The 27,485-nt window shown below is 37.5% G+C and overlaps 1 protein-coding gene across 3 annotated transcripts in view; it reads right to left on the reverse strand.

Moving 5' to 3' along the window:
* Nucleotides 1–1,898: 1,898 nt before the first annotated feature.
* Nucleotides 1,899–27,485, reverse strand: part of LOC136772028 (probable polypeptide N-acetylgalactosaminyltransferase 8) — a 53,070-nt gene continuing 27,483 nt past the window's right edge. Inside the window, exons 3-11 of one of the 3 annotated variants that reach the window (XM_066724696.1) lie at nt 26,458–26,624; nt 26,149–26,332; nt 21,749–21,946; nt 17,592–17,706; nt 15,821–16,006; nt 15,276–15,413; nt 14,740–14,835; nt 12,219–12,386; nt 1,899–2,709 (exon numbers count right to left, since the gene is read on the reverse strand). In XM_066724696.1, coding sequence (XP_066580793.1) covers nt 2,674–2,709; nt 12,219–12,386; nt 14,740–14,835; nt 15,276–15,413; nt 15,821–16,006; nt 17,592–17,706; nt 21,749–21,946; nt 26,149–26,332; nt 26,458–26,624 — 1,288 coding nt within the window. In that variant the 3' untranslated portion in view covers nt 1,899–2,673. Of the gene's footprint in view, nt 2,710–9,798; nt 11,314–12,218; nt 12,387–14,739; nt 14,836–15,275; nt 15,414–15,820; nt 16,007–17,591; nt 17,707–21,748; nt 21,947–26,148; nt 26,333–26,457; nt 26,625–27,485 lie in introns of those variants that run through there. The other 2 variants (XM_066724695.1, XM_066724697.1) reach the window with 2 other exon arrangements.

Here is a 27,485-nt window from a genome sequence, read left to right on the forward strand (position 1 = left end):
TAGAAAAGCATATTTTTGGGTGGGATCAATCTCTTGTTTTTGTATATATTTTTAGAAGACCTTGTGTTCATTTAATTGAATATTTTTGCGGTTATGCTTTCTTCTAAAAGTTTATAGAACATTAACTGCAACTCACTAACAGTAGCAGGTTATACAAATCTTTATACATATCACTCACAAACTGGCAAACCCATGTCTGACTACAGAATTCATAAGAAGCAACAGCACACATTTTATCAGCTTTTTCCAGAGGTAGTAACACTTTAGATTAGGATACACAGATTGCAGTTTTAAATTATTTATGTTATGTACTGACTCAGATGAACACTGTCAGGTGTTTTTAACATTGAACTTTACGAGAGAAGACATTTTACTTGTACATAGCAGTAACTCAACTTAACTACAGAACAATATAAGTGCCAAACTTCGTAACTGTCTATGAGCTGTAGGCTATTAGAAAACCATTAAATCATTCTCTCAATATACTAACTTGTATTATTTTAATTATTATTGTTATGGAATCTGAATAACCTGATAGTAAACTGAGCTTTGCTAATGCTTAAGTATAACAAGTTTCAAGTTTATAGTTCTTGGTTATGCATCTATCAACCAACATGTGCAAACTCTAAACTAAACCATGTTACCCTCTAATATGTTTCTCATTCATGGCAGAGGGTATAATACATATACGATATTGAGAGAGGAACCCTTTCATTGTCAGATATTTTAACTTACTGCACATTGCACACTTGAAATTTGTGATGATGCAAAAGGACATTTTGTTGTTGTTACTGTTGTTGTGAGCTTCATTCTCTGTGTGTAGTAGATTATTTGATTGATCACACAAATATAGGTCCCTGTACCTACAGTATGCCCTCTTAAACGTTAAATATGAGTGATGTTTATATCCTGTTATTATTCACCAGTTATAAAAAAAAGTCCTTTATTTACATCCAGAAAAAACAAACATTTGTTTCCTTTTTCACTTTTTCCCTTTGGTTTACTCGAAAATTAAATTGGGCCTTGAAGCATGTTGGGAATTCAGAAGAAGTTAGAGAGAAAATATAATGTACATCTTACCATCCCACATGGACTTCAATATGGGCATCAAAGATAGCCACCACGTCACCTGTTGCAACTTTCACCCCAGAGATGCGTGCCTGAGACAGTCCACGCTGCTCACTATGTGTGACTTTCATAACCAGTCCTGGGTGCAGCTCATGTATCGCACTGATGTATTCATCAAGCTCGCCTTTCAGGTCCTCTGTCAATTAAATACAAGGTAATAAAGGCACAATGCATGTCAAAGAATACTGCGCCCAGCAACAGCTGCTCCAGAGCGACCTGTTAAAGTCATTTTCAGCAGTTTTTCTGTGTTAAATTATAGCAGGGGTGTTCACTCCGGCCACAATTTGTCACCTCCCCCAACCCCCCCACCCCCCCGCAGTCAGCACTTTACCTGCCCCCGCATGGGTTTGGCCCTTGTTAAAAATAAGTTCTGCACCCCTGCATTATAGGACATAAGTGATAATAGGAACATAATCCCACAGGTTAAAGCAGGTAAATCCCTTCTGACAATGGTCAGGTTTGTACTGCTAAAAGTTCAGGAATCTGGAATATGAAAGAAATACTGAACCACCCTGAAGTGCACAATTGAATGTTTGTGATTGGTGCTAATTTACTTTGGAAGCTAGTGCATCTTTTGTCTAGTAGACAAATAAATATAAATATTCTACATCATCAAGTTTTCAATTGAACAATCAGCATGTGCAACACTGTCTTTCCCAGGCACTCAGTCGTGGAAAATCCCAATTACCTTGACAGCAGAGACAGTGTGCTGAAGCACTATTGATGACAACACGGCACTTACAGCATTTATTAACATTCATTTATTGAAACACAAAGACAACTATTAACCGACATTGTGGAGATACTTGTTTGCTCTCAAGAGGTATTCTAATTAAAAGCTACAGATTTACAAATGAAACAAGCAAACTAAAAAAAATACTACATTTATTTCATGTGTAATGGTTTTCATAAGATAATTTTAATCACTTATTCCACTGTGTATTGAGAACAAATCACATCTAGAATACATGTACTAAGCATGATATTCAGACTATTTAATTTGATTAAAGAAGGAAAATGTCCTAGTTTACTGCTCCTTGAATGTTTGGGTGTTGTTCGGTCATGTATTTTTAGCAAGTATTCAAAGGTGTGTCATGTAGCATCTTTAGTGAATGAAATGAATTATCCGTAGTGGTATGCAGTTTGTGAACAACTCATTTTTTTTTATCTGCTCAAGTTACGTCTGAATCAATCCTTTTGTGTCAGTGAGTGGCAGAGGTGTAAAGTACTTGAGTAATTTTACTTGATTACTGTACTTAAGTATTATTTTTGGGATTTTTTACTTTACTTGAGTACAATTAAAAATCAATACTTTTACTTAATTACATTTTTTTTAAGTACTTTTTACTCCTTACAATTTAATTTACAGTCAAAAGTACTTATTTTTTGGAGATCACTTCATTCTATTTTCCCTTACTATTACCAAACCAATTGAATTGCGCTGATGCCCAGTTTAATTTAAATATTATTTATTCTGCCAATGAGATTCGTTTTCACATTCCATGAAATTGGTCAGACATGTTCATTGGTCCTTTGGAAGTGACGTCATGTCGCATCTATTACCACAATGCACAGCTTGACCTGGAAATTAGAGAAATTATAACAGTTAATTATTGGAAGAAAATGGAGGAAGAACATGATTCAGCACAGTCCAAAATCAGCCAGAGGATAAAGAGCACCCGTGGCCGTACCTAAGCGAATTCTTTTATTTTAGTGGTATTAATAAGGATTCATACAAGATGAAATGTGTCCTTTGTCTCCCGCTTAATAAGGAAATATCAGCCTTCAAAGTTCGCCATCAAACCTGAGGAAGCATATTGAGGTAAGTACTTTAAGTGTTTTGTTGTACTAATAGGGTTTTTTTTTTTTTTGCATGTTTTGACCTTGACGGCGGCGCACCTTTTATATGTATAGTAGGCCTATTTTCACAAATGCATGCGATTGACAATATAAGGCTCACGTAATAAAATATTAGGAATGCATTTGTAATTGTCTGTAAATTATTTGCTATGGTAACTTTAGTAGCTCCATGGGAAATTTGGCGCCTGTAGCAGTATTGCTTTGAATCATCATTATCGTTCCGCGCTCTCATTGTGTTTGAATTCATGCACAACTCAAGAAAAGATATCCGTGAACTGATCGACCAAGCGAGAAAATGTGTTTCTGCTTCAAGACCTGATTACTAAAAATCATGTTGTATTGTTAAAACTAATGTAATGAAATAAATTCATCCTGTCACGTCAGCTTTACAGTCCTGTGTTTACAATCCAAAAATTCATGTTTGATAGTCACTAAATGCTACTGTATTTCTAAAATCAACAAGTATTTAACATTATAAAGTGTGCAATTGGCTGCAAATGGCAGTTTTATTAATGCTGTAATCAGAGAGTGCATAAGTGTAATTGTTACATTTATATTGCATACAATATAAAAAGACTTCTTTTTAAATATTTATTTGTTGTTTTTATAGAGAATGCACCCAAATTACCTCAAAAACTACTCTAAATTGACAGCACAGAAGAGAAAGATTGGGACCTCCACCCATGCTTCCAGCAGCAAGCAACTGAAAGTTGACTCCGTTTTTCCAGTCAAACATGTGTCTCCAGTCACTGTGAACAAAGCTATATTAAGGTACATCATTCAAGGACTTCATCCTTTCAGCACTGTTGATCTGCCATCATTGAAAGAGCTGATTAGTACACTGCAGCCTGGCAGTTCTGTTATTACAAGGCCTACTTTACGCTCCAAGATAGCTGAAGCTGCTCTGATCATGAAACAGAAAGTGACTATTGCCATGAGTGAAGTTGAATGGATTGCAACCACAGTGGATTGTTGGACTGCACATAGAAAGTCATTCATTGGTGTAACTGCTCACTGGATCAACCCTGAAAGTCTTGAAAGACATTCTGCTGCACTTGCCTGCAAAAGATTAAAGGGCTCTCATACTTTTGAGGTACTGGCCAGCGCTATGAATGATATCCACTCAGAGTATGAAATACGTGACAAGGTTGTTTGCACAACCACAGACAGTGGTTCCAACTTCCTGAAGGCTTTCAGAGTTTTTGGTGTGGAAAACAATGATATTGAGACTGAGGCAAGAAGGTGTGAAAGTGATGACACTGATTCTGAAGGCTGTGGTGAGGGAAGTGATGGTGTGGAATTCCAAGACGCCTCTCGAGTCCTGGACCATGACGATGGCTTCGAATTCCAGCTACCAAAACATCAAAAGTGTGCCTGCCACATACTAAACCTAGTCTCAAGTGTTGATGCCCAAAAAGCTCTCTCAAATGAACACTACAAGAAACTCTACAGATCTGTCTTTGGCAAGTGTCAAGCTTTATGGAATAAAAGCAGCCGATCGGCTCTAGCAGCTGAAGCTGTTGAAGCAGAAAGCAGGTTTCAGCTTTTAAGGCCAAATCAAACGCGGTGGAATTCAACTTTCATGGCTGTTGACAGAATTCTTCAAATTTACAAAGAGGCAGGAGAAGGTGCACTTAGGAATATATGCACCTCTCGAGGTTCCAAAGTAAGTGTTTTTCCCCTCTATTGATGTAAACAAATTTAGGTGGTTGTTGTTGTATACTCTTTGATTATGCCGATTTCTCCTGTAGGTTTAATCCAGCAGAAATTCTGTTCTTGACAGAGCGGGCCAACACAATGCGTCCAGTTGCAAAAGTACTCGACATCTTGCAAGCGGAAACTAATACACAGCTGTGGTGGCTGCTGCCTAGTGTCCATCAGTTAAGCTTGAAACTTCAGCGAATCCACCATTCTCTCATGTACTGTGGCCACCTTGTGGATGCCCTACAACAAGGAATCCAAACACGATTTGAAGATCCTGAGATCATCGTAGCTGCCATCCTTCTCCCTAAATTTCGGACCTCTTGGACAAAGGATGAAACCATCATAAAACGAGGTAAATGAATGCAAGCAACATACATACTTGACGAATTCTAATCTGGGCAACATTTGAGCCATACCAATGTAGCGTAAGGTACACTTATACATTTCAATTAAAGAAGTGAATTTATAGTATCACCTTATCACGAATCCTGGAATCTTGTAGAACTCAATTTCTGTAATAATTGGACGCAGACACCAATTCCAAAGATATAAATTGTCAAATTTATTCAAAAACAAAGACTAAATGTAGCACTACACTAATTATACAAAAGGGAAAAACTAATTAAAATTCAACTCTAGATCAACAAATCAAAGACAAATCACTTCCGTGACCAAATCAAAGACCATGGGATCGCATATGATAACACACAAATCGTTAAACAAAAAAAGTTATAAACACATTGACTACAATACCGGTTAGTAAGACGAAGGTGAGTCTCCCATTAGTATTGTTAGTCAGACATTAAATAACTACGCAGGTTAGTATTTATGTCGGGTAACTTTTCGTTATATATATATCAGTCTCATTTACGTTTAGGTGCCGAGAAAGATCCTATCATTACTTGTTACCACAATTTCCCTTAACTGATTATTATTCAATGATTAAGGATAGGCAGGGCCACCAATAATCTAACGTCTATTAACTTGTGTCAATTTCAGACTAAATAGTTAAACAGGAATGAGAAGATATTTCTCGGCGTTGACAGATTTTATTTCTAAAATTATCAACAAAACTGTTTAATGCAACACACATTTATATTTAAGAAAACTAAATGATATTACACATTCTAGAGTTATGAATCACAGATTAACATTTCTAATTGATTTCTCAAATGTCATGAATCATGAACTCCAAACTGTTAAACTTATCTGAAGTTCGTCGCAGAGGCCTCTCTGGCTTCGGGCTCAGATAACAGCACACGGCACGAGGTCCGTGTGGTTGGAACAAAAGCAGTCCGGTTCGGCTTTGTCCAAGAACTTCCACTCAGTCGATGCACCTGGAAGTTGGGGTTTCGCGAATGTAGAGTCTTTTCCAAACAGATTTTCCACTGGTTTGAAGGCTCCAAGGTTGTGCACAAAATCTTCTTTGTAAGCAGGGTTCCACTGTAGTTACTTGAAGACAAAGTCTTTGAGGAAAGCAGGGCCCTGTTCGTTCCAAGGGTCAAGTTTCTTAAGACTCAAATAGCTATTTAAATGACTGACACTTTCGTATTCAGTCGACTTAATCAATTGTCCAGCTGTAAAACTCCACTGATCAGGTGGGCACAGGCGGGCATGCGCAGTCTGTAAAGTTCTTTATTTAATAAAATCCTTTAAAAGAATTCTTCGTACGGCTCAATCTCCTTCTCCCTGTTTAACTCTTCTGTTGCCGGCAAAGACTTGGTTGGTTTCTGGTTCCGGTTCTGGCAACAGAGCTACAGGTTGAGCTGTGGCAGCGAGTTTCTGGTTCAGGTGAGAGAGAGAGAGAGAGAAAGAGGCTGTGCGCTGTTCTTTATAGTCTGTCAGATCAATAGGTGATTGGTTCTTGAGTTTTTGAGATTGGATTTCGGTTTCAGCCCCCAGTGTCCTATTGGAGGGGGGTTTGATTTATGACTGATGTCAATCCATGCCATCTTTTGGAAATGCCGGTTGGCCCGGGTTCGTAGCTCTATGTCGGGATTTCGGCTCTCGTCCACTTCAAAGAGTTTTTTTTATTACCTACAGGCCCCTTTCTCCAGACATCTCATAGCAGGATTCCAAACTATTTGGCCTATTCTCGGTGCCATCCTCCCCAAAACTGTCACTTTGATGTAAACCAGTTCCAAGCTGATGAGTTAAGGAAATCTGATAACTTTGGGGGGGAGAGGTCTTCTTTAGCTCAGAGCTAAAATGCTCTTATCAAAATACACCCAACATAACGCTACACCAATATTTATTTTTTTGCACTTTTTAGGAATATTATGAACCGATCTTTGGCTGTAATCTCAATATGAATATTGATATATAGTATTCATGCAGCAGGTTCTAGTTATCCCTCAGTGTTTCTTGAAAGAAAAGTCTCATATCATATGTGGCTTGGAAATGCTGTTAGAATTTATGCTAAAATAAGGGATTTGCATGATTTTAGACATTTAGATGTAGATAACTGCACGTAAATGTAGTTAATGACAAAACCCATAAAATGTGTTCCCAGAAGCCCCTCAACCAAACCTTTCTCTGTGTCTGCTCACTCTGCTTGTAGGCATGGACTACATCAGACTGCATCTCGAGCCTTTGGACCACAATAAGGAATTGGCCAACAGTTCATCTGAAGATGAAGATTTTTTCGCTTCTTTGAAACCAACAACACATGAAGCCAGCAAAGAGTTGGATGGATATCTGGCCTGTGTTTCAGACACCAGGGAGTCTCTGCTCACGTTCCCTGCTATTTGCAGGTTCTCTATCAAGACTAATACACCTCTTCCTGCATTGGCTGCCTGTGAGAGGCGTTTCAGCACTGCCGGATTGCTTTTCAGCCCCAAAAGAGCTAGGCTTCAAACTCACAATTTTGAAAATCAGCTTCTGCTTAAGTTAAATGTGAGGTTTTACAACTTTGAGTAGCATGTTGCATACTGGCATTAGATGGTAGTCTAATAGTTTGATAACTAAATACAAACAGTTCTAAAGCAGGATAAAACCTTGTATGTGGTTCATTCACTTCATGTTTTAAGAGATTAAAAGCTTAAACAAGAATCTCTAGTTTTCATTCTTGCTGATACTTTTACTTCTTTAATACTCAAGTACAATTTTAATGTGGTAATTTTTTACTTTTACTCAAGTACGAATCTGGCCAGATACTTTTACTTTTAATTGAGTAAAATTTTCCCTCAGTACTTGTACTTCCACTTGAGTAACAATTTTGAGTACTTTATACACCTCTGGTGAGTGGTTTTCAATAATAGACTTGCATTATATGATTCAGGTTTGTTTTGGATTCCTGCCATGACATTTGGTATGTCCCCCACTACCATTTGATTGGTAGACAAGTGTAGAAGTTAAAATCAAAGAATTGTATTGTAGGTCAGGTTATATTGACCAAGCAACTTGTTTTTTGAACAATGAAATTACATTTATAGGAAACATCCGTCTAAAATGCAAATGCCTACATTGGAATACATGTCAGAATTAAATGTTTATGTACCATTGGAACCAAGAGATTGTCTAAATGTTTGAGCTATGTTTTGAGTAAATGCCAGATACAACTGTGGATATAACATCCCCAGCAGACACTGGGAATTGAATCAATATTGAAACATGACGTTGAAAGGATATTGATGTATAATAATAATACAGTGTATGTATTTATTTATTTTATTGGCAGACCCCCCTTATCCTGGGTGACTTACAGTTTACATATTACACATTGTAAAATATTACATGCAAATTGCAGTAATACAATGAGTACAAAATACAATATGTATTGTACATAAGCTATAATAACTAACCTAACCCCTCTGCTAAGGGGACAGGACAACTGCACCGCATCAAAGGGACGATGGATGGGGCCATGTACCGTCAAATCTTGGGTGAGAACCTCCTTCCCTCAGCCAGGGCATTGAAAATGGGTCGTGGATGGGGATTCCAGCATGACAATGACCCAAAACACACAGCCAAGGCAACAAAGGAGTGGCTCAAGAAGAAGCACATTAAGGTCCTGGAGTGGCCTAGCCAGTCTCAAGACCTTAATCCCATAGAAAATCTGTGGAAGGAGCTGAAGGTTCGAGTTGCCAAACGTCAGCCTCGAAACCTTAATGACTTGGAGAGGATCTGCAAAGAGGAGTGGGGCAAAATCCCTCCTGAGATGTGTGCAAACCTGGTGGCCAACTACAAGAAATGTCTGACCTCTGTGATTGCCAACAAGGGTTTTGCCACCAAGTAATAAGTCGAAGGGGTCAAATACTTTTTTCCCTCACTGTATATATATATATATATATATATATATATATATATACACACACACAAACACAGTTTATTATTGACGTTAAGGAATACAATACTATTGTAAAGAAAAAGCCCTACCTTTAGCTGATTGCTCCAATTCAGACAGAGATGTAGAGGACATGTTGCGACTGCTACTGCTACTATTATCGTCGTCCATGCCTTCCTCGGAATGGGGGGCGTTTTGCTGGGAGACAGGTGTGCTCGATAGGACTCGACAATATGAGACGGGTCACTTGTGGGCTTTGTGCCCAGAATTGCATCAAGTTTGTCAAACCACATGAACTTCTTTTTAACATCAATCGAGCCGCCTGTTTAAAGCATTGGATTGGAGCATTGCTCGCTGTTTCTGTTGAATCCAGACTCTTTTAACTTGGCACTTAACAATGCAAAAACGTCTGCATTCTTGTGAGTTTTGTCTAACTGCTCCTGTATGTTTTCTTCTCTCCATATTTGAATGAGGCACCTCACCTCTTCTGTGTCCCACAACGTTCCCCTGCCACTCATGGTTCTCATGTGTTGAGGAAACAATGATATCGTCAGTGTCATGCATGCGCTCACTTCCTGAACAAGTGCGCACCCGAGTCCGTGTTGCTTTCACATTCAAGCAAACCGCGCCACGGTTCGGGAGCAACCAAACTCAGACCACCTCCTCCAGGTAGTCTCGGGTTCGGTACTCCAGTTGCGGGTCCACATGACAGCGTTCACATTTTCATGCGAACCATGCCCCGTTCCGAACTAAACTGCCAGTGTGAAAGCACCCTTAGTAAAAATCTGACCACATAACCAAGAAAGAATTTGGATACACTGTTGGTTTCTTCAATTATTTATTAAAATTTAAAAATGGATTGCACCTGAGGTTTATAGATTCCTATAATTTTATTACAAACTTGTCATCATAGTACCAGAACATGTACTACAGTTAATAGGCAGCCTGGTAATTAGCCAATAGGATGTTACATATGGGATGTCCTATAGAGCTCATGTTCATGCTCAGTCAGTTGATTGCTCAAAGATTCCCGATTCAGGCGTCTCTATACACGTCTGGACTGAGTCAAGAGCTTCACTTTGTACTCGTCAAAAATACAGATATTCAGTTTGTTTTCCAGATTTCTATAAATAAACCGCTAAACTGTGGATCGTTTGACGTGTGGACATATTTCAACCTCGCCTCCAAAATATAAAAGTGCATACACATAACCAGGGAGGGGGTGCTCACGGTACCATTGCTTGTATTCACCTAGAAACTCCTACATCAGTGGTGGAAACAGCTCATTTCAATATGAAGATGCATATAGAAAATGGTGCATCCTCACCCATTACAATTGCAGAGCTCCACCTAAATAAATCTGTGATTGACAAGCACCAGAAACCGCATTTAGTTTGCATGTATAATCTCAGTTGATATGTGATTTTTCGCTGGTGATGTGTGGTTGTGAAGCAAAGACATGTTTAAGTCCAAATTTTTCAACTTCAAAATGACTCAGAATCGCGCATTTCAGGTCTCCAATTGTCAAAATCTTCTGGGGGAGAACCCCCAGACCCCCTACCCTCAATTCCTCAGTCATCTTTTCCCTCATTTTGCAACATTAATTTTCAACAGTGTACAATGATAAAGGGAAGTAGTAAAGACAAAATCAGACAAAATGCTTGAAAGTTTCTATTACGTTTATCTCTATGCCTACAATAATCTTTAACACATTACAACAATTAAAAGTGGTCTGAAAGTGCTTTAATACTTATATTTAAATCTATTTAAACGTTTTATTTTCATACTTTGTCAAATTAATGTACTAAATTTAAGCAACAGTGTATATTACTAATTCACAGAATTGTGTGTGTTTTGGAAAGGGGCATTTGGAAGTGTGATTTCCCCCACCCCCTGGGGACCCTGAGAAAAAATAATTGACTACCCCTGATGTACTATTTAGATAGGTTTAACATCAGGAAATAGTTTGGGACAACTGTCTGTGTAAGTGTGTCTGCTAAGAAATTAATACAACTATTTAGTACTGTAGGTGGCTTTGATATCAGGCCCCTCCTCCTGAAGATATATAAGAGAAAATCCCAAAGATCCAATAGCAGTGATTCTAGAAACCCTGATTAACTTATAAATTAGCAAACCTTTACATTGGACTGTAGCTTGGTTCTAAACCAAATTATTTATGTCTTTATTCATGGTAATATATACAACATTCCCCACAGCTAGAAGTCAGTGATAGTGTGTTGGATTTCCCAGCCCTGTCCTGTGCAGTTCTGAATTACAAGCGTGCCCTGGTCAACTTCAAGGCATCTTTGTGTTATCTTATTCTTTAATGCCTTTCCCTGTGAAAAACAAACAAACAGACAAAAAAGCTAAATCAAATAAATAAGCCAATAAATCAAATCAAATAAAGTAAGTAAGGGGAGGGGAGGGGAGGGTGTTTTTGTGTTGGCACAGTGAAGTCCTTTGACTAGCCTGTGTATATTTCGGTTTAGTGTATCGTTTTGGTTGGTCCTTGTGCCTGTTTGGTTTGCGTTTAGTTAATAAAAGTATTGTTTTGTTACCTGTGGTCTGTCTCTGTGCCTCCATTCCCAGCCACCCCGCCACAATATATTTATTATTGTATTATTTATTAGTGTTATTTCAAGAGCTTTGCTTACATTGCTGAATCAATGTATCAGATTAAGATTTAGATTAAGATTAACATTAACATTAACATTTCTAGGAAAGACCTTAGACTTGATTTTTAAAAATGTTACCTTTTTAATTGAGCACACCATAATATTGCTGTTTAAGAAAGGTAATGAGCCATCTGAATTATTATTATCAGTGGTGTATATTGATATAACATACAGCACTGAAAAATAAAAACTTAAATGCTAGACCTTGGACATAACTACATGTCCATTATTTTTAGAAACTTTTTTCTTCCCTTTTGTCTCAATGCCTTTTTCATAATTTCCAATAAAATAGGAGAATGATTTGTATGTTATATCCATTTAACATTGTTATGTTATGTTTTTAACTAGACCAGCAAGCCATCTGTTGTTTTTTTTTATTTTATTTTATTTTATTTTAGTCAATACTAACATCATCTCGTCAGGGTCAATCCTGTTTAAGTGTTTATTATAATATGATGGATTTATATTTTAAAACAAATTTCTCAAATGCACAATCAATTCAAACCTGGTTCACTGTACTGTATATTAGATGGAAGTCCTTGCAAAATTAAATCTCATAAGATTACCTGTTTAAAGTTCCATAAGAAACTCATCCCCTTTTCTTTTGCCACATTGCATTCATATAACCCTGGGGTAGTTCCAGAGCCGGGGTCAACTAAACATCTGTTATTGTTATATTTGTGAGACTTTATTCCTCCAATGTAGAGCTGCCCACTTTTACGGAAGTATGTATACTGTAAAACAGAAATAGAGAAAAGTTACACCTTAAAGGTCTTCTATAATGAGAATTCTGAATTTAAAACAAACACAGCCATACGAAAATATTCAGATTATATGGACATTGTTCTTCTTTATAAACATAACAACCCTAGCGATCTGGGGAAAAAACATTTAAATAATCCATGACGCAATTTATTTATTTGTATACAAAAGTGTATAATATGTCATTAATACAACAGTTATTGTACACAGACTGTTCACACCTTTGCATAGGGAAATGGCGTTTTGGTGCATATACTGTAGCCTATTGTTTTCAGTTTCAGATTTTGAGTCAGACAATTAACACAATTGTCAAAGCAGCAGGAACGATAGCATCTTTATTTAGCCAACAAGTAAAATAAACTGTGTTTCATTCACATTATACTTTTACACCTGGTTTCTATGAACTTGGCAGACAACCTTATCCAAATAAATATTCATTTTGCATGGAGGGAACAGGAGAAATAATACATAGGGAGTAACCATGGCAACCAGACTCCTATTTTAGTATTGAACAATTATTTATATATATATATATATATATATATATATATATATATATATATATATATATATATATATATATACATACACTCACCTAAAGGATTATTAGGAACACCATACTAGTACTGTGTTTGACCCCCTTTCGCCTTAAGAACTGCCTTAATTCTACGTGGCATTGATTCAACAAGGTGCTGAAAGCATTCTTTAGAAATGTTGGCCCATATTGATAGGATAGCATCTTGCAGTTGATGGAGATTTGTGGGATGCACATCCAGGGCATGAAGCTCCCGTTCCACTACATCCCAAAGATGCTCTATTGGGTTGAGATCTGGTGACTGTGGGGGCCAGTTTAGTACAGTGAACTCATTGTCATGTTCAAGAAACCAATTTGAAATGATTCGACCTTTGTGACATGGTGCATTATCCTGCTGGAAGTAGCCATCAGAGGATGGGTACATGGTGGTCATAAAGGGATGGACATGGTCAGAGACAATGCTCAGGTAGGCCGTGGCATTTAAACGATGCCCAATTGGCACTAAGGGGCCTAAAGTGTGCCAAGAAAACATCCCCCACACCATTACACCACCACCACCAGCCTGCACAGTGGTAACAAGGCATGATGGATCCATGTTCTCATTCTGTTTACACCAAATTCTGACTCTACCATCTGAATGTCTCAACAGAAATCAAGACTCATCAGACAAGGCAACATTTTTCCAGTCTTCAACTGTCCAATTTTGGTGAGCTTGTGCAAATCGTAGCCTCTTTTTCCTATTTGTAGTGGAGATGAGTGGTACCCGGTGGGGTCTTCTGCTGTTGTAGCCCATCCGCCTCAAGGTTGTACGTGTTGTGGCTTCACAAATGCTTTGCTGCATACCTCGGTTGTAACGAGTGGTTATTTCAGTCAAAGTTGCTCTTCTATCAGCTTGAATCAGTCGGCCCATTCTCCTCTGACCTCTAGCATCAACAAGGCATTTTCGCCCACAGGACTGCCGCATACTGGATGTTTTTCCCTTTTCACACCATTCTTTGTAAACCCTAGAAATGGTTGTGCGTGAAAATCCCAGTAACTGAGCAGATTGTGAAATACTCAGACCGGCCCGTCTGGCACCAACAACCATGCCACGCTCAAAATTGCTTAAATCACCTTTCTTTCCCATTCAGACATTCAGTTTGGAGTTCAGGAGATTGTTTTGACCAGGACCACACCCCTAAATGCATTGAAGCAACTGCCATGTGATTGGTTGGTTAGATAATTGCATTAATGAGAAATTGAACAGGTGTTCCTAATAATCCTTTAGGTGAGTGTATATATATGACCCAAAACAATTTAAATGTACAACATTTACATCTCTGCATTATTATCTTCGTTTTCCTGTAATGTGTCATTCACTTATGTTTCAAAGCTCTAAAAGTTTTAAACAAACAGGAAGGTGTACCTGGGCATAGGGGTGGGTGATATGCGTTAAAAACAATACCACAATATTTTCAACATTATAGATGATAATTACATTTATTCCTGTATGTTAAACATTTGTATCAAGGGTTTTTGAATTATACTTGCATGCCTTCTACAGGATAGCAGGTCAGAGGACATAAATAAGATTAACATTGAAATAAACTGTAGCACAACACGAAATCTGACACTGGACAAATGCCTTGATGTGGCTAAGAACTGACTAGCAAAACATAAAACCTACAATTACAGCACATAGTATGCACTTTTTGTGTATTGTCAGCACTGGTAATATGCAGGAGTTCTGAATGTATTGGATTATCCTTTTTTTACATATTCTTTATGGAATAAAAATGAAACACAGTTACCTGTGGCCCATAGTAGTGGCATCCATAGGCTATGGGTACGGTTCCAGGAACAGGACCTTGATCAACACAGACATTGTCCTTCACAGTGTTCTTCAGCTTTAGATATAAGAAAACATATATACAGAAACCTCCAAATTAAATAAATAACATTGAACAATGATCATGTGTTGCCATTATATTGGTAAATTGCACAAAGTGTTGTGATAAACTGATCTTAATCCAGCAGAATTTTTTAAACAAGAAACAATATATTACCCTGTAGTACTCCAATAAACTATTAATCATATACATTTACTGGACTTGAAGAGCACTGCAAGAATAGTTCTGAACCAGCAGCACAGCAGTTAAGGACAACATTACTATTTTTATTTCCTTGAAATTTTTAACGTAATTAATTTAATACAAAATAGGGTTTTTTTGACAGTAATACATGATAAATGTAATTAATATATGAACTAATTTTTGAAGATCAAGAAAGATTTAAGCTGAGCAAAGGAAATGCCTCCAAGCAAACATGAAATAATAAATTGGCTTACAGCTCCATAGCCAACAACGTCATCCCATGGATCCAGCTGAGGATACACATTTTCTATATACCACTTGAATGGCTTACATTTTAGCTTCTCTCTGAGTTTTTTTCTGTCTGAAACATCCCCAATATCAATTCCATGGTCCTAGAAGGAAAATAAAAGATAATTACATCTCATTATATAAATAAACCTTTGTTATTATTGTTAACAGCTATTCCTGTTAAACAAGTCTGAATTCAATAGATAATGCACTGAATCTTACTGATGTATATCAGTAGAGGTGACTATTGAATCTATGCCAGAAATGTTAGCAAATGTTAGCAAATGTTAGCAATGTGAAGTGACAACAAGAGCCCTTGTCCAAGTGGATATATCAACATCAACATCAAACATGACAGCACTGGTAAGAATTGAGCTTCTGACACCTACAAGGTATCTGGTTCACCTTTCATATATTACAAGATTGTGTAGAAGATATTTAATTTATTTATATTTAGGTTTTCTGTTTCAAGAGTCCCTCCACAGTTTTTTTTTTTTTTTTTTGATATTACCTTATATGGAAGATTCCACGCAATAAGAATATTTTTTTTGTAGTCATCCATCCACACTTCAGCCACACGCAGGGCATTTCTTTTCATTGTTATGCTGAGGTCAGGGAGATAAGGTTTGTGGGCTCTTTCAATGTGAGCTATTTTGGAACATGGCACCACCTCAATGCTGCCTCCACACATCCACACCTGGGGCAAAGATAAATGCGGTGTGTATAGTAATATGAAACTATGATACAGTCTCATTTCTTTCTTCTCTTAAAAGACTGAATTCTTGTCAGCAGCAAGTTCTAACTGTGCTCACTGTTAGCATCCTATTCCTATTGTTAGCAACATTCCACAGAAACACTGTCAACTGTTGTAATCCTCGGGCAACACTGACAAAGTACATTTTCAGACATTTTGTTTCATTTTAAACTTTAGTCTTCCTTTTTCAGAAATTATTTTTTCCCTTATTATTTTTTTTTCTTTTGACCTATGAAAATTAGAGCATCTTGCTCACTAGCATGGAAAAAGCAAATTGGCAGATTTTTATTTAAGAACAAAGAACATAAGAAAGTTTACAAACGAGAGGGGGCCATTCGACCCATCGTGCTCGTTTGGTGTTCATTAATATCTAAGTGATCCAAGGATCCTATCCAGACTATTTTTAAATGTTCCCAAACTTTCAGCTTCAACCACATTGCTGGGTAGTTTATTCCAGATTGTGACTACTCTTTGTGTAAAGAAGTGTCTCCTGTTTTCCGTTTTGAATGCCTTGAATCCCAATTTCCATTTGTGTCCCCGGGTGCATGTGTCCCTGCTGATCTGGAAAAGCTCCTCTGGTTTGATGTGGTCGATGCCTTTCATGATTTTGAAAACTTGGATCAAGTCCGCACGTAGTCTCCTCTGTTCCAGGGTGAAAAGGTTCAGTTCCCTCAGTCTCTCCGAGTAGGACTTCCCCTTCAGACCTGGAATAAGTCTGGTTGCTCTCCTCTGAACTGCCTCTAAAGCAGCAATATCCTTCTTGAAGTGTGGTGCCCAGAACTGTACACAGTATTCCAGATGAGGTCTAACTAGCGCATTGTACAGTCTTAACATTACTTCCCTTGTTTTAAGTTCTACACTTATGACAATATACCCTAGCATTCTGTTTGCCTTTTTTATTGCTTCCCCACATTGCTTGGATGGAGAAAGTGAGGAGTCCACATAGACTCCTAGGTCTTTCTCATGCGTTACTTCATCTAGATCTGTACTTCCCATAGTGTAATTATAGTGGACATTTTGTTACCTGCATGTATTACCTTGCACTTGTCCACATTGAATTTCATTTGCCAGGTGTCAGCCCACAACTGAATATAATCTAAGTCCCTCTGAATAGCCTGTGCTGCCAAGATTGTATCTGCTGAGCCACCTATTTTAGTATCATCTGCAAATTTGACAGTCCAGATCATTAATATAGATTAGAAAAAGCAAAGGCCCTAATACTGATCCCTATTTAACTACTTACTACATATTTGAAAAGGTTTGGAATTATGTATTTCTGGGTTAGAGACAAGGTCATTACAGAGATATAGATATTAACTGAACTCCACCTAATTCAAACATTTTTATTTTATTTAAACATCTTATTAATACCAATATTACACAATCTTGATACCAGAAGTACATTATATTATTATAAGGAATTATACTGGTAGTTTTGTAATTTAAACAGATTAAAAATAATAATATAAAAAGGGATGAGAGAATATTAAAACCCCTAATTGAAAAACAAATGCCTTGAGTGACTTACTCGAAGACCCAGTTCTACATTTTCTCCACCATAGATTTTCATTCCACCATCTAAAACACCAATTTCTCCAAAGAATTTTCTGTCTGCAATAAAGATACCCATAACTGAGGGGCTCCTTAGGAGATAAAAAAACAAAACAAAGAGGTCATATGAACAATATAATCAATTCACAGTTATGCATGGAATCAAATAAACAAAAATGATCAGGTGTCCCAGTTGTTTCTTGTTTGCATTAACATGTTCTGTGGATCATTTTTGAATGATTAAATTTGTAAATTTGCACACACATTCTGAAAAGAAAGGTCCCACTACTTCTTGGTGTGTGTTATAGTATAGTAAGATACATACCACTCTTCCAGATTGAGTCCATCATATAAGCAACTAGGGCTGGGTGGATATGGCCAAAAATGTTATCACGATAAAAAAAAATCATATCAGTCGATATCGATAATTATCATAATAAATGACCAATCATTATTTATTTCAAGTTTAAAGGCTAATTTTTGCTTCTGAGTGAAAGTTGAAGAAACCAGATGGTTAATTGTGGTTTTAAACTATGGTCAGAACATGACAAACAGTTGCCAAACAGAGGATCATTTCACAGATCTGAGGTAGAACATTAAAAACAATTATAATGATACAATATTTTTTCAACATAAAAATATGCATGAGTAAAATTATGTAAAATCCCTTTTCAGTCCTTTTTCCTCAACAAAATAAATATCTGCAGTCTGATGTATAACAGCCCCATAGAGAATCAGCATGAACACGATTTAGTTACCATGTGTCCATTTACAAGTTAAATGAATGAATTAATAAATAAATAAATAAATAAATAAATACAGCAGATCTGGGTTTCCCTCAAAAATATTAAGGACTGGTTTATAAATGCGTCCATAAATACCATGACTGAAACATGCACACTTTTAATTAAACCTGCTATATTGTAGCTGCTGTTACTGTATGATTAGTCATGAAATGTGTATTTTGTTTCAACTGTAAGTTTGCTAACTATCCCAGAGTCCAGATCATTAAGCAAAGCAAAGGCCCTAGTACTGATCCCTGTGGAACTCCACTAATAACCTCACTCCAATTAGAAGTGACTCTTCTAATCGACACCCTCTGTTTCCTATAAATCAACCAGTTCATAATCCATCTACTTACATTACCCTGAATGCCTACAGCTTCCAATTTGAGGATCAGTCTTTGGTGTGGAACCTTATCAAAAGCTTTTTGGAAATCTAAGTATATCATATCATATGCTTTCACGTGATCTACAGCTGCAGTTGCATGTTCAAATTTTTTTAATAAATTAGTAAGACATGATCTGCCTCGTCTAAACCCATGTTGACTATCTCCAAGAATATGGTTTTCATTGAGATGCTCCTCTATTTTCTGTCTAATAATTTTTTCCAACATTTTACAGGTGATGCAGGTGAGACTGATTGGTCTGTAATTTCCTGGCTCAGTTTTGTCCCCTTTCTTGTGGATTGGTATGACATTTGCTGTCTTCCAGTCAGTTGGCACATCCCCTGTTCTAAGTGTCATTTGGAATAATCGAGTTAGCAGCCTATAAATAATTTCCCTCATTTCTTTAAGTACTGTTGGAAATATCCCATCTGGCCCAGGTGATTTGTTTGTTTTTAATTCTGCTAGTCCCTTTAGTACCTCCTCCTCATTTATCCTGATCTCTCTTAGGGTTTGACTGAACTGATTGTCAACCTGTGGCATGTCATCTGTTTTTTCTTTTGTAAAAACCTCTGTGAAATACTCATTTAGAACATTTGCCACATCTTCTTCATTTTCCAAGATACCTCCATTTTTGCCCTTTATCTGTTTCACCTCCTCCTTTATTGAATGCTTGCTGTTGTAATATTGAAAAAAGCTCTTTGCATTGGTTTTAGCTCCAAGAGCTATGTTTCTTTCTATTTCCCTCTTTGCTTTCCTGATCCCTTTCTTAAGATCTCTTTGCAGCTCAACATATTCTATGTATTTATTTTCGTCACCATCCCTTTTGTATGCGCTATACAACATTTTCTTCCTCTTTATATTTTTTTGCATACCTCTATTAAACCATTTTGGCCAGTGTTTTTTGTTCCTCAATTTGCTAAGTTTTGGTACAAATTGCTCCTGAGCCTCAAGTAGTATATTCTTAAAATATACCCATCCATTTTCAACTGACTCTGTATCCAGTGTGCTCCAGTCTACCTTTTCTAAGTGCCGTCTCATACCTTCAAGGTTTGCTTTTCTAAAATTGTAGACCATTGTTTTAGACTTGGACCTTGTTTTTTGAAAGAATGCCTCAAAGCTAACCATATTGTGATCACAATTTGCCATTGGTTCTCTATCTACTGTCCCCCTGACTCTATCTTGGTCATTTGAAAAGATCAAGTCAATACATGCACTCTTTCTGGTTGGTTCCCTGACAAATTGAGTTAGAAAGCAGTCATTTACCATCTCAACCATTTCCATTTCTGCTTCTGTAGTCCCCACTGGGCTTTCCCAGTCTAGGTTTGGGAAATTGAAATCCCCCATTATAACAGCCACATCCTTGCTACATGCAGTCCTGATTACACTGTACAATGCAACATCTTTCTGAATATCTGAGTTTGGTGGCCTGTAAAACACTGTAAAATACTGGGATCTAATTTGAGTTCTTCTGCCTCAATGTCATTTTTCACATATAATGCTACCCCACCCCCTCTTCAATTTTGCCTGTCTCTCCTAAACTGTGTGTATCCTTCCAACAAGTTTTTATTATTCCGATGAGTGTTTAGCTGACTGGATAGTTGGATAGCAGTTATGGTCAATGAGGCCAGTACACACTTTACTTTAAGTAACTGAATATTTTACATTTACTAACTTAACATGCTCTTATTCATTCTTACATTCAAAAGAAACAGGAAATCAAATGAAAGTTCAGCATAGTTATGTTTCTGCAGATTTCACATCCAATGCTGAGGATCCAAGGCCGTTTGAGGTGATATCACTGGGTTGGCAGGGTAATCGGCAAATCAAGTGATCCAGTGCAGCTCCTCTAACAACATGAACAGCCCTAACAAGGCTCTCTCGAAGAAGAAGAAGAAGAAGAAGAAGAAGAAGAAGAAGACACGGGTGGCTATCCTAAACGAAGGTTGACCACTGCAGTCCACATCAACCCCTTCCAGGCGCTGAATCACACTCTCTAAACAAAAACTTTCTAATTATATTGTTGCTTCACAGCGTAAGTGAGTTTGTTCTGTCGAGAATATAAGTTTTATTTCTTCTAATAAGCTCAGTCCCGATTCTGGATTCAATAAAAATACAGTACACTAGCAACTATTTCCCTTTCAAAAGTTGTAGTCACGTTTCAGTTTTAAAAAAAAACAGCCATCAAATGCCATTACTTGTGTTTCTTTTCACTCTTTACTTTCTCTTATCACAAAGCTTCACGTACAGGTGCACTCTGCGTCTACGCTATCCTTTGCCCTAGCTTTGTCCAAGCAAACTCACTAGTCCTCTTAGTTCAACATGGGCTCTCCTTAACTGTGAGTCACACGGTTCTAGTTAACTTTGCAAGTCTCTTTTCAAAAAAATAAGTAAACCTGAAAAAAAACACAATCCCAGGCTGATACAGTGTTATTGGTGTTAAAAAAATCAAAGTTCTTTGTTTTCATATAAAAAACCTTTTTTATTTTTTCTCTTCACACTTCACATCTCCAATTAGTACACTCAACTAATCATGGCGACTACTGTTCCCGTACTACAGCCCACCCTTCTTCTCGAGGAAGCTACATTCTGATTGGCTAGAAGGTTAGGCGATTCACTAATTAAATTGATTGTCGAAGCCAGTCATAACAATACCATATTTTGAATAAATTAATATCCCTTACATTAATAATGTGGAAACTGAGTGTAACATAAAAACAAACATACACTATAACAACACATGAACATTCATAAAACTATGATTTTAGAACCAGTGGGACCTTTCTTTAAATCCTAATCAATTAAAGTAGTTTTTGTACATAGCACACTAACATAGCACACTAATGGAATCCAATTAACAATTGAAATTGAAAGCCAATCTCTTGAGGATTGGAACTGTGCAGCCCTTTTCTAAACTGGCACTGATTGTCTTCAGAAAGCTTTAGTCTGTCAGTTGGTGAGTGACTTACTTTCCTGGCATGGATTTATCATTCAGTTTATACCACTCCGGCTGAAATGACTCATACATGCACCACAGAGCCCAGTCAAAGGCGTGAGAAGCTTCATTGTAATGGATAACTTCTAAATTGTCGAAATTCACCCTGTCGAACACAGGGGTCACCACCACGGTGGGATCTGCTTTTATTCTCGAGAGCACTGGCTCAGCCCTGCAGATGAAAAAAGATAATCTCTGTCAGAGGCCTGTCACTGCAACACTGCAACATAAGAACATAGGAACATAATAATGTTTACAAATGAGAGGAGGCCATTCGACCCATCATACTCGTTTGGTGTCCACTAAGTGATGCAAGGATACTATCCAGTCCATTTTTAAATGTTCCCAAATGTTCAGCTTCAACCATATCGCTGGGGAGTTTGTTCCAGATTGTGACAAGTCTCTGTGTGAATTCCAGTTTTTCCCTCATTATAAACAGTCTGATAGTATCAGAGCCTACCACAGCTCTTATGTAAACTGAACCCTTAGCACATATCTATGCTTAAACATACTTTTCTTCACAACAGTAGTCCTCAACATAGCCATGTAAATTACAAGTTTTTTTGATTAATTAAACTGTGGAAACACTTTATTGAGGATGTGTATACTTATAAAAGGCAATATGTGCCAAAACCTGATATTTTTTGCATAATCTCTCAATAAGGTATTACACCGTTCGTATTAAGATAATACTTCAATATTACAGAGTTGTTGTAACATTACAATTGGAACAATTTACAGTTTCATAAATTAAAATTATTCAGGCCAGAGCCTGAATTCAGAGCTTCGTCATGTTGGAAAAAATTATTAGACAGAAAATAGAGGAGCATCTTAATGAAAACCATATTCTTGACTCTGGGATAGTTACCAAACTTGTCAAATTTGCAGATGATACTAAAATGGCTGGCTCAGCAGATACAATCTCGGCAGCACAGGCTATTCAAAGGTACTTAGATAATATTCAGTTTTGTGCCGACACCTGGCAGATGAAATTAAATGTGGAGAAGTGCAAGGTATTACATGCAGGTAACAAAAATGTCCACTATAATTACACTATGGGAGGAATGGAACTAGATGAAGTAACGCATGTGGGGAAGCAATAAAAACAATAGCAATAAAAAAGGCAAACAGAATGTTAGGGTATATTGTCAAAAGTGTAGAATTTAAAACAAGGGAAGTAATGTTAAGACTGTACAATGCACTAGTTAGACCTCATCTGGAATACTGTGTACAGTTCTGGGCACCACACTTCAAGAAGGATATTGCTGCTCTAGAGGCAGTTCAGAGGAGAGCAACCAGACTTATTCCAGGTCTGATGGGAATGTCCTACTTGGAGAGACTGAGGGAACTGAACCTTTTCACCCTGGAACAGAGGAGACTATGTAGGGACTTTGATTCAAGTCTGCAAAATCATGAAAGGCATCGACCACCTCAAACCAGAGGAGCTTTTCCAGATCAGCACGGACACACGGACCCGGGGACACAAATGGAAATTGGGCTTCAAGGCATTCAAGACGGAAAACAGGAGACACTTCTTCACACAGAGAGTTGTCACAATCTGGAACAAACTCCCCAGCGATGTGGTTGAAGCTGAAAATTTGGAAACATTTAAAATCAGACTGGATAGGATCCTTGTATCACATAGTTAGAACATAAGAAAGTTTACAAACGAGAGGAGGCCATTTGACCTATCGTGCTCGTTTGGTGTCCATTAATATGTAAGTGATCCAAGGATCATATCCAGTCTATTTTTAAATGTTCCCAAACTTTCAGCTTCTACCACGTCACTGGGTAGTTTATTCCAGATTGTGACTACTCTCTGTGTAAAGAAGTGTCTCCTGTTTTCCGTACTTCTAGATCTGTACCTCCTATAGTGTAATTATAGTGGACATTTTTGTTACCTGCATGTATTACCTTGCACTTGTTCACATTGAATTTAATTTGCCAGGTGTCGGCCCACAACTGAATATTATCTAGGTCCCTCTGAATAGCCTGTGCTGCCAAGATTGTATTTGCTGAGCCAACTATTTTAGTATCATCTGCAAATTTGACAAGTTTGCTATCTATCCCAGAGTCCAGATCATGAATATAGATTAGAAAAAGCAAAGGCCCTAGTACTGATCCCTGTGGAACTCCACTAACAACCTCACTCCAGTTAGAAGCAACTCCTCTAATCGACACCCTCTGTTTCCTATACATCAACCAGTTCATAATCCATCTACTTACATTACCCTGAATGCCTACAGCTTCCAATTTCAGGATCAGTCTTTGGTGTGGAAGCTTATCAAAAGCTTTTTGGAAATCTAAGTATATCATATCATATGCTTTCACCTGATCTACAGCTGCAGTTGCATGTTCAAAACATTCTAATAAATTGATCTGCCTCGTCTAAACCCATGTTTACTATCTCCAAGAATATGGTTTTCATTGAGATGCTCTATTTTCTGTCTAATATTTTTTCCAACATTTTACAGGTGATGCAGGTGAGACTGATTGGTCTGTAATTTCCTGGCTGAGTTTTGTCCCCTTTCTTGTGGATTGGTATGACATTTGCTGTCTTCCAGTCAGTTGGCACATCCCCTGTTAGTGTCATTTGGAATAATTGAGTTAGCGGCCTATAAATAATTTCCCTCATTTCTTTAAATACTGTTGGAAATATCCCATCTGGCCCAGGTGATTTGTTTGTTTTTAATTCTACTAGTCCCTTTAGTACCTCCTCATCATTTATCCTGATCTCTCTTAGGGTTTGACTGGACTGATTGTCAACCTGTGGCATGTCATCTGTTTTTTCTTTAGTAAAAACCTCTGTGAAATACTCATTTAGAACATTTGCCACATCTTGTTTGTTTTCCAAGATACCTCCATTTTTGCGCTTTATCTGTTTCACTTCCTCCTTTATTGACCGCTTGCTGTTGTAATATTGAAAAAAGCTCTTTGCATTAGTTTTAGCTCCAAGAGCTATGTTTCTTTCTATTTCCCTCTTTGCTATCTGATCCCTTTCTTAAGATCTCTTTGCAGCTCAACATATTCTATGTATTTTGTTTCGTCACCATCCCTTTTGTATGCGCTATACAACATTTTCTTCCTCTTTATATTTTTTTGCATACCTCTATTAAACCATTTTGGCCAGTGTTTTTTGTTCCTCAATTTGCTAAGTTTTGGTACAAATTGCTCCTGAGCCTCAAGTAGTATATTCTTAAAATATACCCATCCATTTTCAACTGACTCTGTATCCAGTGTGCTCCAGTCTACCTTTTCTAAGTGCCGTCTCATACCTTCAAGGTTTGCTTTTCTAAAATTGTAGACCATTGTTTTAGACTTGGACCTTGTTTTTTGAAAGAATGCCTCAAAGCTAACCATATTGTGATCACAATTTGCCATTGGTTCTCTAACTACTGTCCCCCTGACTCTATCTTGGTCATTTGAAAAGATCAAGTCAATACATGCACTCTCTCTGGTTGGTTCCCTGACAAATTGAGTTAGAAAGCAGTCATTTACCATCTCAACCATTTCTATTTCTGCTTCTGTAGTCCCCACTGGGCTTTCCCAGTCTAAGTTTGGGAAATTTAAATCCCCCATTATAACAGCCACATCCTTGCTACATGCAGTCCTGATTACACTGTACAATGCAGCTTCTTTCTGAATATCTGAGTTTGGTGGCCTGTAACACACTCCTACCGCTAATCCTCCAGATCTCTTGTTCAAAAGTTTCACCCACAAAGATTTTGTTCCGTTACTGGGATCTAATTTGAGTTCTTCTGCCTCAATGTCATTTTTCACATATAATGCTACCCCACCCCCTCTTCGATTTTGCCTGTCTCTCCTAAACTGTGTGTATCCTTCCAACTTGTATTCATCCCCATCATTTTCTGTAAGCCATGTTTCTGTCACTCCTACAACATCGTAGTCACATGCTAGCATTGTGGCTTCAAGGCAGTTATTAATGGACACCAAACGAGCATGATGGGCCTCCTGTCGTTTGTAAACTTTCTTATGTTCTTATACTATCTTTATTTCTGTGGACTAGCAGGAAAAAGTTTATCCCTGTCTTAATTGAATTAGTTCCATTATCTAAAATCTTTACAATTTTCTCTAGGCTGTGCCAGTGTTCAACACTGTACATCAATTCTCAAAATATATAATTGATAAATTATATAATAGAAATAAGTATAGATTAATTAACCATATTTATTAAATGAAATGAATCTCCAAATCACATTGTTTCAAATGAAGCAACCACATCAGTTATTATTATAAGTCCTAATCAACACATTAGTTAGTCTGAATAGCCTCAGTTGGTGACAGACATTTACATGGTTACATTCCTGAATTCTGTATCTGTAAGTTGTGTGTTTAGAATGGAATACATCCTACCATTCCACATGGACTTCAATATGGGCATCCAAAACCGCCACCACATCACCTGTTGAAGCTTTCCACCCAGAGATCCGTGCCTGAGTAAGCCCCAGCTGCTCACTGTGTGTGACTTTCTTCACCAGTCCTGGGTGCAGCTTGTTTATCACACTGATGTACTCATCAAACTCCCCTTTCAGGTCCTCTGTTGATTAAATACAGGACAAAGGGATAATGCATTTGATGGCTTTAAAGAAATACAAAAAAACTCCATACATATATTGCTAAGGAATATGAAAAATGAAAGGTAAGTTTCTGTGTGTGACAAACCATTTGTACTGTGGTCATCGATAAGCACAATCTCCTTCAGCAGATGCGCTGGTGTTCTGTCAATGATGCTGCGAATGGCTCTCTTCATTACAGACAGGGCTTCATTCAAATAAATCAACACCACACTGATAGTAGGGAGATCGTTGGGATATTTTTTCTCCAAGCATCTGTTTGAAAAAAATCATCTGCAACGGGTTATTTTTATGGAAGGTTTCTGCTATATAATTTAGATTTTAGGGACTGAAGTATTGCGGTTATCAATAATATATTTTCATAGTACATGTAAAATGAGTGGTAATCATCAAGAGGAATATTTAAATGACTGTTATACAAAAAGGCATGTACATTATGGTTTGTTTATAAAAATCTGATTATCGTTATTCTAATTTGCAAGACTGAAAAACTGTAGCAAGTTATTGTTAGACGATTGCTAAACACTTAATTATGTTTATTTAAAAGAAATGCAATAACAAAGCACAGTTGTAATGTCTACACTCTGAACTTTTCCAATACTCATCACCAGATGTCACTCCTATCTCAATTTGCCTTAGTTCCCTCTGAATTATCCCATTATTGAATTATCAATTATCAAGTTAAAGCCATTGATAATCAACCGATTGGTACTGGCCAAGTCTCCCAGCGGACCATCCGGATTATTCTGCAGATTGGTCTTCTTCATACAGAAGAAATCTCTCTATTAGTGATCGACTCCACAGGCGCTGACATTATTTTGGGTCTACCATGGCTTTCTTATCACAATCCTATTATCGGTTGGAAGAGAGGAGATATTCTTTCCTGGAGTCCCCACTGCATGTCTCACTGCATTTCAGTCCTGTGTCACGCCACTCACATTAACAGTCCTTTACTATCTATGCTGTTTGAGAATATAAAGACCTGGAGGCTGTTTTCAGCAAATCCCATGCCACCCGTCTTCCTCCGCATCGTGCATGGGACTGTGCAATTGACCTTCTTCCTGGAACCTCTCCTTCCAGGGGCCGCATCTATCCACTATCTTTCCTGGAATCCCA

Source organism: Amia ocellicauda, chromosome 15, assembly GCF_036373705.1.
Source record: "Amia ocellicauda isolate fAmiCal2 chromosome 15, fAmiCal2.hap1, whole genome shotgun sequence".
In the NCBI taxonomy this organism is placed as follows: domain Eukaryota; kingdom Metazoa; phylum Chordata; class Actinopteri; order Amiiformes; family Amiidae; genus Amia; species Amia ocellicauda.